We start from the raw sequence: 14,575 nt of genomic DNA, 5'->3' as shown, positions 1-14,575 counted from the left end.
AGAACCTGTAGTCTAATAAAATGGAAAACACAGAAGAAATGGACAGATTCCTAGATACATACAAATCGCCAAAGTTAAATGAAGAAGATACAGAAATTCTAAACACCCCAATTACAATGAATGAAATTGAAAATGTAATAAAAAATTTACCAACAAAGAAAAGCCCAGGTCCTGATGGCTTCACTGCTCAATTCTACAAGACATTTAAAGAACTACTGCCATTACTCTTTAAACTCATCAAGGAAATTGAAAGGGAAGCAAGACTTCCAAATTCATTCCTGGAAGCAAGTGTTACTTTGATTCCAAAACCAGGGAAAGACCCAACCCAAAAAGAGAACTACAGGCCAATCTCCCTAATGAACATAGATGCAAAAGTCCTCAACAAGATACTGGCAAACAGAATACAGAGGGTCATCAAGAAGATCATACATCCTGACCAAGTTGGATTTATCCCAGCAATGCAAGGATGGTTCAACATACATAAATCAATACATGTAATACACTATATTAACAGAGCCAAGGACAAAAATCATATGGTCATCTCAATAGATGCAGAAGCATTCGACAAAATCCAACACCCATTCATGATAAAAACCCTACAGAGAATTGGAATAGAAGGTCTTTATCTCAAGTCGATTAAGGCTATCTATGAAAAACCAACAGCCAACATCATACAATATAGTCAAAAACTGAAAACTTTCACGCTAAAATCAGGAACAAGACAAGGATGCCCAGTATCACCACTCCTGTTCAATATAGTTTTGGAAACATTAGCCACAGCAATTACACAAGAGAAAGAAATAAAAGTAATAAAGATAGGAAAGGGAGAAGTGAAATTGTCATTATTTGCTGACAATATGATACTTTACATAGAAGACGCAAAAAACTCTGCCAAAAGACTTCTAGACTTAATTGACAGATTCAGTAGAGTAGCTGAATACAAGGTCAACACTCAAAAAGCCTTCTTATACACAAATAAGAGACTCACTGAGAGAGAAATTAGGGAAACAATTCCTTTTACAATAGTATCCAAAAAAATGAAATATCTAGCAATCAATCTAACAAAGGAAGCAAAAGACCTCTACACTGAAAACTATAGCACTCTGAAAAAAAGAGATTGAAGAGGATACAAGAAAATGGAAAGACATCCCTTGTTGCTGAGTAGGAAGAACCAATATAGTGAAAATGGCCATACTTCCAAAACTACTATATAGATTTAATGCAATGCCGATTGAAATTCCAACAATATATTTCACAGAACTAGAGAAAACAATCCAAAAATTCATTTGGAACTAGAACAGACCTAGAATAGCAAAAGCAATTCTAGGCAACAGAGACATGGCTGGGGGTATCACAATCCCCAACTTGAAAATATACTACAAAGCTACTGTGATAAAAACAGCATCATTCTGGAAAAGGAACAGGCCTGAGGATCAGTGGAATAGATTAGAAGATGCAGAAACAACTCCAGACATGCTCAGCCACCTCATATTTGACAAAGGAGCCAACCACCATCATTGGAGGAAAGATAGCCTATTTAATAAATGGTGTCGGAAAAACTGGATTTCAACCTGCCAAAGATTAAAGCTAGACCCATATCTATCACCATGCACTAAACTAAGATCAAAGTGGATTAAAGATCTAAATATCAAAACAGAAACACTAAACTTGCTGGAAGTAAGTTAGGTAGAACTCTTTGGGGACATTGGCATAGAAAAAGCCTTTATGAATAAAACCTCAGTAGCATGGGAACTAGCACAAAAAATCAACAACTGGGATCTCATCTTATTAAAAAGTTTCTGCACTGCAAGAGAAACCACCAACAGAGATAAGAAAAAACCTACAATGTGGGAAAAAATTTTTTAGCAGTTGTACCTCAGACAAAAGGACTACTATCTAGAATATATAAAGAAATGAAAAAAATCAGACCCCCCCCAATTCAAAGACCCAATTCAGAAATGGGCATCTGAAATGAACAGACATTTCTCAAAGAAGTAAAAGCAGCAAACAAATATATGAAAAAATGTTCAACATCACTGGTCATTCGAGAGATGTAGATGAAAACAGCACTGAGATTCCACCTCACCCCAGAAAGAATGGCTATCAAGAAATCAACAAATAACAAATGCTGGTGGGGGTGTGGGGAGAAAGGAACCCTTCTCCATTGTTGGTGGGAGTGCAGACTGGTGCAACCACTGTGGAAATCAGTATGGAGGTACCTCAAAGAACTAGGACTAGAGGTCCCATTTGGCCCAGCTATTCCCCTGTTGGGTATTTTCCCAAAAGAATTAAAAGAACAGGGGCCGGGGATTTAGCTCAGTGGTTTCACTGCCTGCTGTGCAGGCGGCAAGGACCCGAGTTCGATCCCCAATACCAAAAAAAAGAATTAAAAGAATCATACCACAGCAAATATGTTCACCCATGTTTATAGTGGCACAGTTCGTAATAGCTAAAGCTTGGAAAAAGCCCAAGTGCCCATCAACTGGAAACTGGATATAGATGTGGTTTTTGTATAAAATGGAGTACTACTCAGCCATAAAGAATGAGAAACTAGAAACATTTATAGCTAAATGGATGCATATTGAGGACATACTCTTAAGTGAAATAAATAGGACCCACATGTTTAAATACCGAATAGTTTCTGTAGTGTGAGAAACAAAGTGTAAGTTAGGATTAAAATGAGTAATTGATAATTTTAAATAGGAAAAGGTCCAAAGGGGTAGGAGAAGGGGAAAGGAAAGAAGAGAAAGGAAAAATTATGAGAAAAGGAAAAAATGGAAACAATGTCTGTATAAATAGGGAAGGGTGGAGGGGGGAAAGGGAGAACAGGGAATGGGGAAAAGCAAGAACCAAGATACATCATGTACAGGTACAAGTACCCAATGATAAATGTAAACATACTGTATATCTAAAATGTACCAATAAAAGACTTTAAGCAAAAAAAAAAAAAAAAAGAATATTTGATTTTCCACCTCCTTTTAGAATCTAACAAAACTTGCTAAACTAATTTAAGTATATGTATTTTTCTATCAATAGCCATCATATATTAGGAAAAACCGATAGCTGTATCTATGTATTTTGTTGCTAATCTGTAAGAAAATGTCAAGTAATTTTTTTCATATTTTTATTATACTACAGTAAAAGTCCCTTATATATCTCAAAACTCTTAATTTTTATTTTAGTTGCTCCTATAGAACTTCAAATATATCACAATTTAGGAGTATAAAAAACAAAGAAAGACTTCAAAGAGCAGAAGGGAATTTCTGACAGTTTCACTGTGCTTAGGAGGTAAAGATTAAGATTTGGGACCCACCAAAATGAGTGTTGGGGAAATCTCTGATGATTCAGACGGAATGGATGGAAGTCTAAGTCTTTAGGAGCTAGAGGGAACTATAAGTAGAAAGAGACTTACAAAAATTAAAACAAGCCTTAAATTCTACCATTCTCTAAGTAGATTAGGTGATTAGACTACATCATTCTATCTGCTAAGCAGAGGAAAACATGTACTATATCCATAGCAAAATGGTATCTCTCAGAGACTCAACAATTTTTCAGAAATTTATCAAGCATGCCAACAGACTGAATCAAATTGGAATGGCTAGGTGTGCTGTTATATACCTGTACTCCCAGCTACCGAGGGGACTGAGGCAGGAGGATCACTTGAGCCCATGAACTACAGACCAGCCTGGGCAACACAGCAAGATCCTCAGCTAACAAATAAATAAATAAGCAAGCAAATAAACAAACAAACTAGTTTTAAGAATATGGAAGAAACGATAGAGAAAATAGTTAAAATAGATGTAGCAGTCATTAAGAAAGTAGAATCTGGTCAGACGTGGTGGAACAGTCCTGTAATCCCAGCTGTCTTATTAGTTATTTTATTTTGTTGCTGAGACAAAATACCCAACATCCAAAGTTAAAAAGGGGAAAGGTTTATTTAGCTCAGTTTGTACAGGCTTTTAGTCCATAGTTGGCTGGCTCAAACGAAGGGTGGCATGGAAGAGGGACAACAGTTCATGGAGGATTGAAGGTAGCAAAGCAACAAGGGAAACTTAACAGCATCTTTCTGCCCCTTTTATCCAGACTATGGGGATTAGGGCAGTGCCAAATGAATCACTCACATGTAGTGGTTTAGTAATCACAGGCCCTTAATTCTAGCATCACACACTTTAGATTCAGCCACCTGTGAAAAAGCCCTGACCACATAAGGCATTGGAGGGACATCTTAGACACAAACCATAACATTCAGCCCCTTGCCCACCAAAGACTCATATACACTCACCCTCTGGGAGGTTGAGGCAGGAAGATCACAAGTTTGAGACCCTGTCTCAAAAAGTTAAAAAAAGGGCTGGGGATGTAACTTAGTACAATGGCCTTAGCTTTAATTCCCAATACTAAAAAACAAACAACACGTACAATTTAAGTAAGTGTTATGATTTAGATCTAGAATGTCCTCCAAGGGTGTATATGTTCCAAGGTGTGGCTCTGGAAGGTAAATGGATCATGGAGGGACTACACTCACCCATGGATTCACCTATGATCCAGTTCAGAGTTGAATATCCTATTAGAAGGTGGGGCCTGGTTGGGTGGGTCACTGGGGGCTGACCTGGAAGGATGTCACTCCTTGCTCCAGTCCTCCCTTTGTTCTCTGCTTTCTGGCTGCCATGATGTGAACCATTTTCCTTCCCCAGACCCTTCCATCAGGCCATTCTACCTTGGAGCCAGGCAACCATGGATTGAAAGTGTGGGCCAAAATAAACTTCTCCTTTAAGTTGTGGGTGTCAAGTATTTTATCCCAGCAACAATGTGACTAAGAGAGAAAGGAAAAATAAAACTATGGAATTAAAATCTTGAAAGACTAATGTCCCAGACAAGAAGGTACAGAGAGAAGAGTTAGACACTGTCACTGGTGCTCCCATGGGGCATTTGTCAGCTCTGCCATGCAGAAAATGGCTGAAACCACAGTGGACTGGTGTTAAGGAGATAAAAAGGTGAATAAAAGGCTAGCATAAAGGGGAAGCTACAGGATATACTATAAGTTTAGGTGGAACTCTTAGAGGGCTACACCACAAGGATGAAGGAAATCCAGAAAAGACCAGGTGTTATAAAGATCGCTGATTAGCCTCAATTTTTGACTGGATTAGTGTTGTATTATTCACCTATTGCCACATAACAATTTATTCAAAACCATAATGACCTGAAAAAGTAAACACCATCTTCTGTGGTTTCTGTGGCTACATAAGTAGGCAGTAATACAGTTGGGAAATTCTGGCTCAGGGCCACTCATGAGAATGTCAGCATGGGCTACAGTCATGGGAAAGTTTGACCAGGCTTGAGGATCTGCTTCCAAAATGGTTTACTCACATAACTGTTGGCAGGATCCCTACCATGTGTGATTCTGCTTGATACCTTCTTGACATGACAGTTAACTTACCTGACAGCAAGCAATCCATGAAAGAGAAAATACCCAACACTCACTACTTACAGGAGGAGAGCTTTAATACGGCTCACAGTTACAGAGGACTCAGTCCATGGTTGGCTGGCTCCAAGACAGAGATAACATGGGAGAAGGGCCACAGTGGAGGAAAGTTGTTCACCTCATGGCAGCTCGGAAGCAGAGACAGCAGGAAGGAGTTGGAGAGGGATATATACCCTCTGAAGTCTTGCCCTCAGTGACATACCTCTTCCATCCAGGTATCACCTCTTAATAGCAAAATTAGTGATGAATTCATCAATGAATTATCCACTGATAAGTACAGCACTCCCATGATTCAATCATCTCCCAAAAGCTCTACCTCTGAGCACCTCTGAAAAGTCTGAGACTTTTGAGGTCATTCTAGATCAAAACCACAATGTTTTTAATAATGTACTCAAAAATGTCACATGTTCTATTCATGCTCTATTCAGTGAGTTGCATCAAATATAAGTCCAAGACAGAAATTGGGTTCTACTCTTTAAAGAGAGGATCAAAAAACTTGGACATAAAGCCTATCACTAGTACCGTGGCTCACACCTGCTTTCCAGAGTATAGGATGAATCTACTCTGTTGGAAACATCATTATTTAGAGCCTTTATAATTTCAAATATACAATATTCAAGATTCTAATAAAAAATTAGTAGATGTACTAAGAAACAGGAACAAGATGAAAAATAGCTAACAGAAATACTGCTCAAAGTAACCTAGATTTGAGAATCATCAGAAATGGATCAGAACATAACAGTGACTAAAATTTTCATGTATGGACGGGAAGGAAAGAAGAATTTTCACTGTAGAATTTAAATCTATAAAAATACATCCAATGGAAATGGGAGAACTGAAAAATACACAAACTGAAATTAAAACTGAATACATGGATTTTGCTGGAAAATAGGTTAGAAGATATCCACACCAAAGTATTAAGAGCAAAAAAGACTGACATATATATATAAAAAAAAGATAATGAAAAGACATCAAGCCACAAATTCAAGAAGGTTTATGAGCCCCAATTAGTATAAATTAAGAAACAAAAACATGTACTACCCCCCATAAAAACACCTAGCATTTTATACTATACTTATGAAAACCAAAGGAAGTAGAATAGTTTAAAAGCAACTTTATCTTCAAAGACTGATGTTGAAAAGTTTCACAAGCAATTATAGAGGTTTGAATACAATGTAATGACATCTTGAAAAGCTGAAAAGTGTCAACCTAACAATATTATATCCAGACTAAAACATTCTTCAAAAATAAAGTCAAAATGCAAATTACTTCTAGATAAAAGCTGACAGAACTTATCCTGAACAGAATTTAAAACTGAAATAATAAATGGAGTTCTTTATGTGGAAGAAAAATCATTCCAGATAAAGGATGGAAATGCAGAAAAAAATGAAGAGCCACAGAAAGGCCAAAAATATGGTTAACTAGGAGCTGGGGTATAGATCAGGGGTAAAGCACTTACTGAGTATCTGTCAGGCCTCAAGTTTCATCTATAAGATGCCCCACCCCAAAAAATAAAAAAAAGTGGGTTATTTTAAATGAATAATGACTATATAAAACAGTGATAGTTCATTCTTGTGAGATATAAAATATAAAATTAAAATGCAGAAAAACAAGGACCATAAGAGAAATAGAAAATGAGTAGTAATAGAAAACAATTAAGATTATGAACCCAAATATCAGTATGATTATATTAAACATAAATAACAAATTTTCTGATAAAATGAGGCATATTTTCAAACTGAATTAAAAATACATGTCATGTTTAATTTATATCATGAACTTCTCCCATAAATAGCATCTGTACTACTAATTTTTTTTTTTACTCTTTAGGTTTTTTATCAAGCTTTAATCTTTAAATTATACATTTTGGTTTTGGCTATTTTTAATCTTCATTTAAATGAAATACTATTCTTTTGTTTGCTTTTTAATCATGCCATGACTTTCTGAACAGAATCCCAGTTACATAAGAGATAATACCAAGAATCAACAAAGGGAATCAAATGAAATTTAAGTTTCTGCACAGCAAAGAAAACAACCAAAGGAGTGAAGAGACAACCCACAGAATGGGAAAAACTCTGCCAGCTGTTCCTTGGACAGAGGAATAATATCTAGACTATATAAAGAACTCAAAAACATTAGACCTGAAGGGCCCAATCAAAAATTGGACAACTGAAATGAACAGACACTTCTCAGAAGAAGTACAAATGGCCAATAAGGTACATGAAAAAAGTTCAACATCTCTGGTCATTACAGAAATGCCAATTAAAACAACACTGATATTCTATCTTACTCCAGAAAGAATGGCTGTAATAAAAAAATCAAATAATACCAAATGCTAGCAAGGATGCAGGGAAAAAGTGTGGGAATGTACAACTACCAGGGAAATGAATATAGCGATTCCTCAAAACACTAAAACTAAAAATTCTACTTGATCCAGTTATTCCCCTTCTAGGTATCTTCCTGAAAGAGTAAAAGTCATTGTATTACAGTGATATATCCATACCTATGTTTATAGCAGCACAATTCATAATAGCTAAATCTTTTGAGGCCTATATGTCCATCAACAGATGAATGGATAAAGAAAATGTGGTATTTATACACAATGGAGTACTACTCTGCCATAAAGAAGGATAAATTTGAGTCATCTGGAGGAAAATGGATGCACATTGAGACCATAATGTTAAATGAAGTAAATCAGACACACAGCTTAAATATCACATGGTTTTCTTATATGAGAAGCCTAAGATATAAATAAAGAGCAAAACAGAAGATAACAGGAAGTAGGGAGACAGATCTTTTTCAAATAGGAAGGGGATCAAGAGCTGGGGAGTGAAAAGAGAATTAAGGTGTGTTATGCATGTGTACCAGCTCCCCATGAGCAATGTGATCGATCATTAGATACTAAACATGTATTAATAAATAATAAAAATTGAGAATAAAAGGAATTTCTAATTTTAATGTGGTAAAATAAATCAATTTTTCCTTTAGGGTAAGAGCTTCTGTGTCTTAAGAAATCTTTCCCTATCCAAATTCATGAAGATATTCTTTCTACATTTAGTATAAAATCTTTTAAATTTTCCTTTAGAATATTTAGTTCCTTAATCTACATAAGGTTGATATTTTTGGTACAGCTTGATGTAGGGGTCCAACTTCACATTTTCCCTAGCAAGAATAACAAATGAAGACATCACCATTTAATGAAAATCAGTTATTTCTCAAATGATCTGCCACATAACCTCTATCACAGATCTAGCGCCTGTGTGTGCATGCAAGGATTTCTAGGGTGTCTGTGATGCTGATTTATTTGTCTAGTACTTGCCAAAACCATTATGTAATCCCAATCACTATAGTTCTGTAATGTCCCAGATAATGACATCTGAAGGTAAATTCCTTCCATTTTCTTTTTCTACTTAAAGAGTATCTTGGTCTCTTAACCCTTTACATTTACATATTCATTTTACATCCAATCAGCTTAAATTTCATAACATTACACGCCAGGATATAGACTAAAAATTTCAGAAAACTAGTTTAAAAGCTGGGCACAGTATTACATAGCCGTAATCCCAACTTTTAGAGAGGGTGAGGCAGTAGGGATCACAAGTTTAAGGGTAGCCTGGTAATTTAGCAAGCCCCTATCTCAAAATAAAAGTTTAAAAGGCTGGGGATGTAAGCTCAGGGCTAAAGCACTTGCCTAGCATGCTCAATCCCTAGTAGCAACAAAAAAATAAAGAAATTTGAACTGAAGTGAAAATATTTTATACTTATTATATGCAAACTATAAATATAGTATATTTCTCCATTTAATTATTTTCAATGTTTGTTTTATAATTTTCTTCACTAAGTACAATATCTTGTTAAATGTATTCCTAGGTACTTGAGATATTTTAGTGCTGCTGTCAAGGCACTGTATATTTTTAAAAAATGTCTTTCCTGTTTATATCTGGTACATATGAAATCAACTGATTTCTTATAAGTTCAGCAATCTTGTATAACTAATGAACCCTAATAACCTATCTCCCTTTGGGTTTGTGACAAATTTACATACCTCAATCACCGAAAAATAATAATATTGTTCCTTTTTTATGAATCCTTTCCACTTTTTCTTTTATTCCTCTTAGCCATCTTAAATTAGCTAAGACATTCAATATGTTATATAAAGAAAGTGGTGACAGCAGGCATGTTTCTCCTGTTTCATTTGTTTCTCAAAGAAAATACTTCTAATGTTTCATCATCAGATTTGCTTTAGGGTTTTTGTAGATATTCTATCATATAAAGGAGGGTACCTTTTATTCAGAGTTTGCCAAGAATTTGTTTTAATCATGAAAGAAAACTTTTTCAATTCTTGCACCCATTGGGAACTGATAATGATTTTTCTCCTGGCAAACTATATTAAACAATTTATTGTTAAAACAACACTGCAGCCCTCCTGAGGCACACCCAACTTTTGATGGCTGACTTGATTTACTAGTATCTACAGCTATTCTGTGGGTTAAGGTAGGCTGTAAATTTCCATTTTTATAAAATTTTATAATTGACTTTAGCATCACTGTTATATTAGCTTCATAAAGTGAAGTGAAGAATGTGCCTTCTTTTTCCATCTTCAGAAAAAGTATGCTTCAAGCTTGTGCTATTTCTTGCTTAAATGTTTTATAACACTCACCACTGAAACCATCAGGGCCATAGTACATATTTGTTGCACTTATTCATACACTAACCACTGGGCTAAGTAAGAGCACTTGCTGCTTGGAATGGCTGTAAATTACAAGTTCTTCTTTTAGTATAGAACACAAAGTGAGTTTGTTCGTATCATAGATATAACTCACTACTAAATTGGACATATTTGTCTATAAAGTGCTACTTTAATGGTGATTTCAGTTTTTCACTTTTATCATTAGTGCTTTATTTTTCTTTCTCGTCCCTTCATGAGTTTCAGCACATTCCATCAACAAATGGTAACACTCACTGAAATGTGACTCTTGCCTTCAACAAATAAATCCTCCTTTGCAGCAGATTCCTGGTTCAAAACTAAACTGTGGACCTCAGTATCATGGAATTATTAGAATATGTCCTGAAGAGTCAAAACTTCATGTTAAATTGTCAAACATCAAAGAACTACCGTAAATAGCATACCTGTGTGTGAATAGTAATTATGGGGGGAAAGGTGGTGCTTGTAAAACAATGGGTATCATTTAATTCATTTAGTTTTGATTGTATATATTTTTGTCATTTAATTCTTTTTTTTTTTTTTTTTTGGTACCGGGGATCGAACTTGGGTCCTTGCGCTTGCACAGCAGGCAGCGAAACCACTGAGGTAAATCCCTGGCCCAATTCATTTATTTTTGATTATGTATATTCTTTCTAAAACTTGAGATATGACTTAACAGGTAAAAGCAAAACTACAGGACATTTTGAGGACTGAATGTTAAGAATATTTAGTACTAAATAATAGTACTAAATAATAATAGTACTAAATAAATAATATAATATTTAATACTAAATAATATAATAGGTAATGTGAAATAGGAAGAAAGGGGGCAAAGGGAAAAGAAGTGGGAGGGCTAGGGGAAAGGACAGAAGGGAATGGGATTAATATGAGAAAATGGAAAAATAGGAACAAATTCTTTGTAAATAGGAAGGAATGGAGGGGTTGAAGGGAGGGCTGGGCAAGGGTCAAAAATAAGAACCAAGAGAGACTATGTAAAGGTGCAAATTTCCAATGATGAATGTCATTATATTGTATACCTAAAATGTACCAATGATTAGAATGAATAATTGATAATGTAAAATAGGAAGAAAAGGTCCAAAGGGGTAGGGGTAGTGGGAGGGGTAGGGGAAAGGAAAGAAGGGAAAGGACAAATGATGAGAAATGGAAAAAATGGAAATAAAGTCTTTGTAAATAGGGAAGGGTGGAGGGCGTGAAGGGAGAGCTAGGAATGGGGAAAAAATAAGAACCAAGATGCATTATGTAAAGGTACAATTCCCAATAAGAAATGTAATTGTGTTGTATACCTAAAATGTACCAATAAAAGAATTTAATTTTTAAAAAAAACTATTAAAAAAAAAAAAAGAATATTTAGTACTGTAAAGCTCCAAAACTGTTGCCTATCATCAGTAATGAGAAAAGAATTCCTTATATGCCCCATCCCTTCCTTTGAACATCAATCCAGGGTAGGATTGAGACATCAAACATGTCTCTGTTGAATTAAACTCATTCTTTCATAGTACCCCAAATCTTTTAGACTAGGTATTAGATGTCTCGGCTACTCTGTCACTCCATTAGACATGTAAAATCTGTTCACCCTAATTAATTACCATATGACTTTTCAATATGAAGGGAAATAATTTCAGGCACTTCTTTCCTAGTCCTACCAGCTCTTCTGTGTAATTAAAAAAACAAAAACCATAAGAACACTGTTTCACAGGACCTTCATTTTTCCACATATATAACAAAGGCCTGTTCTCCTGACCAATTCAAAATTTTAGTATTGTTAAAAAAAATGGTAAAAAGCTTTAGAGAAACAATTATATTCTTTCATAAGAGAAAAAACTGTTCAAGTGAATATAAAGCTTTAAACTATTTCATGCTTGAGTATGTTTCTAGGAATATATTTAGATAACTATCCTATGTATTTTGTAGAAATGCCTACCTTTCAGAAACAAACTCAACACAATCCGATGGCAAATTAATTCTTTCACTTGCTTTTTCTGAAGGGTTGGAAGGTTCACAGTTCATAGAAGTCATTCTTTCATTCTGGCTGTTAACCAACTCTTGATTCTTATCCAAAATCATGGTCTCTGAATTTCCAATCTGTTACATGGGTGAGGAAAATGCACTTGAGGGGAGAAGAACTTTCACTTGAAAAATATTCTTGCATGTATATGACAAAATATATTAAATTATTCGTATTATAGTGACTGACGACCATAATTATGATTTCTCTACCAAAATGAAATTTTTAAAAACTTTAATAAAAATTATGGTACAAGTCAACCTCTTAGCTTAGGTTAAAAAGGAGGGAAAATAAATACCTAGATACTCAGATAACATTTCTTTTCTTTCTTTTTTTTGGTACTAGGGATTGAACTCGGGTCCTTCAGATAACATTTCTATTAGCTTAAGTTTTAAGAACTAATGAAACATTAGACATTAACAAGGAAGCTTTTAAATTTTATTTATTTCTAATAAAGATTAGAAAAAAAATCAGATTGCCAACTCACTTTTCCAATTGGTGATGTTTTTTAAAACTTGGAGCTGAAACATTGAGTCCATGCTCTGGTTCAGAACTGGCAGCATTTAAAATATATGTCCATAGGCCCAACTCACACTTTTCTAAGGGACAGCATGAACAAAACTACAGATACACTGAGGTAGAATTCTAAAATGTTATTAAATAAACATTTTATATGAAGAATAGGTTTTAAACAATATTGGAAAGCAACAGCAAAAGTATGTGGCAACCTTCAGTTCCAGTACAAGGTAGCATGGACTCAATTGTTCGTTTCTGCTCCTCCCCTCCAACTGTAATACTTACAACTCTGGAAATAATTTGCTGGATAATTATAAAACAACTCAAATAATGAGGTACCCTTCTCTCAGCCCAAACTGATAGCAATGGTGGCTACCTCCCCCCAGTACCTGCAGTGTCAGCTGAGTCCCCGCCTGATACCCGGGACAGTGGGAGTTTGACTTACTGCAACAGCAGCGGCAGCAGAGGCCAGCCAAGGGTCAGTTTCCAGAAACTTCACCCAAAGGAGAATCACTGGCCTAATCCACTTCTATATCAGTGAGGGCATCATTCCACATGTGGGACAGCAGCAGGGCCTAAAGCATCAGCAGCATGCTGGCCCCACACCTAAGGCAACAGCTGGCCCAAACTCATGCCTGGCAGTGACCACAGGCCAAAGTTTCTTGAACTTCCTACCCAATGGCACTAGGGATGGAGTGTCACTTGCAGAGAATGCACGGGAGACCCAGTGGAGCTCCACAAACGAAGCCAAGCAGAAGTGTAGATGAGAGCTCTGAAAAGTAAACTATTACTAGAACTACAGCTCACAAAAGGAAAGCAAGATCCACACAATGAGCCTAAATAGGACAATTGCCTGCTGAAAGAGATTCAGATGCCGAACCTCTCCAAAGATCTCTCGGTGTGGCTGAATATTGCGACCTTTTATCCTTTTTTTTTTTTTTTTTTTTGGTACCAGGAATCAAACTCTGGTCCTTGTGTTTGCAAGGCAAGTGGCAGAACCACTGAGCTAAATCCCCGGCCCTTTGTGACCTTTTATCCTTCCAAGGGATTAGTTACTTCCAGTTTTAGGTATTTGTTACAGCAGTACTCCATGTTCCCTAGTACCAAATTCTGTATTAGTTCCTATACTAGGATACCTTGACAAACTAATATAAAATGAAAGTTTAAAACAGAAATTTCTGGGCCGGGGATTTAGCTTAGTGATTTCGTTGCCTGCTGTGCAAGCACAAGGGTCCGAGTGCGATCCCCGGTACCAAAAAATAAAAAACAGAAATTTCTAGGCATGGTAGCACATGTCTATAATCCCAGTACTCTGGGAAGCTGAGGCAAGAGGATTGTTAAGACTAAGCCCAACCTGGGCAATTTAGCAAGGCTATCTCAAAATTTTAAAAAATAAAAATAAAAAAAGGCCTATAAATGTAGCTCAGTGTGAAGGCCCTGGTTTCAGTCCCTGGTACCACAAAAACAAACACACGCTCTGGAAATTCATTCTATAATTCCAGAGGTCAGAAGTTTGAAATCAAGAGTATTTCTTCTAAAGGCCTGCTTCCCTGGGCTTGAGCCCTCTTCCTATGTCTTCAATCCTCATCATTCCAACTTCTGCTTCCATTTCCCCATCTTTTCTGCCTTTGACCTTGCTTCTTTTTGTAAGCTTTCAGATTATACTGAACATACCCAGGTAATACAGGATGAGCACTTCATCTCAAAATACTTAATTTAATCAGATCTATAAATCCCATTTTACCATGTAACATATTCACAGTTCTGGGGATTTGGTCATGGACATCTTTGGGGGCCATTATTCAGTCTACCACAGCCACAGAAAATCTGAACAATATTATCACCCACC

General features: G+C 36.0%; 1 protein-coding gene across 13 annotated transcripts in view; it reads right to left on the bottom strand.

The window, feature by feature from the left end:
- Nucleotides 1-14,575, bottom strand: part of Atf7ip2 (activating transcription factor 7 interacting protein 2) — a 72,834-nt gene that overhangs the window by 19,290 nt on the left and 38,969 nt on the right. For 10 of the 13 annotated variants that reach the window (XM_021244479.2, XM_013065617.3, XM_013065621.3 and 7 more), the window contains one exon: nucleotides 12,127-12,287. The exons of the other annotated variants lie outside the window; for them this stretch is intronic. In XM_021244479.2, the coding sequence (XP_021100138.1) occupies nucleotides 12,127-12,287 (161 nt within the window). The remainder of the gene's footprint in view (nucleotides 1-12,126; nucleotides 12,288-14,575) is intronic. 13 annotated transcript variants of the gene reach the window in all.

Source organism: Heterocephalus glaber, unplaced genomic scaffold (genome assembly GCF_053883595.1).
Source record: "Heterocephalus glaber isolate CG9 unplaced genomic scaffold, H.glaber_assembly_v1.0 deba00001781, whole genome shotgun sequence".
In the NCBI taxonomy this organism is placed as follows: Eukaryota; Metazoa; Chordata; class Mammalia; order Rodentia; family Bathyergidae; genus Heterocephalus; species Heterocephalus glaber.
This window is presented reverse-complemented; position numbering and strand designations above follow the sequence as displayed.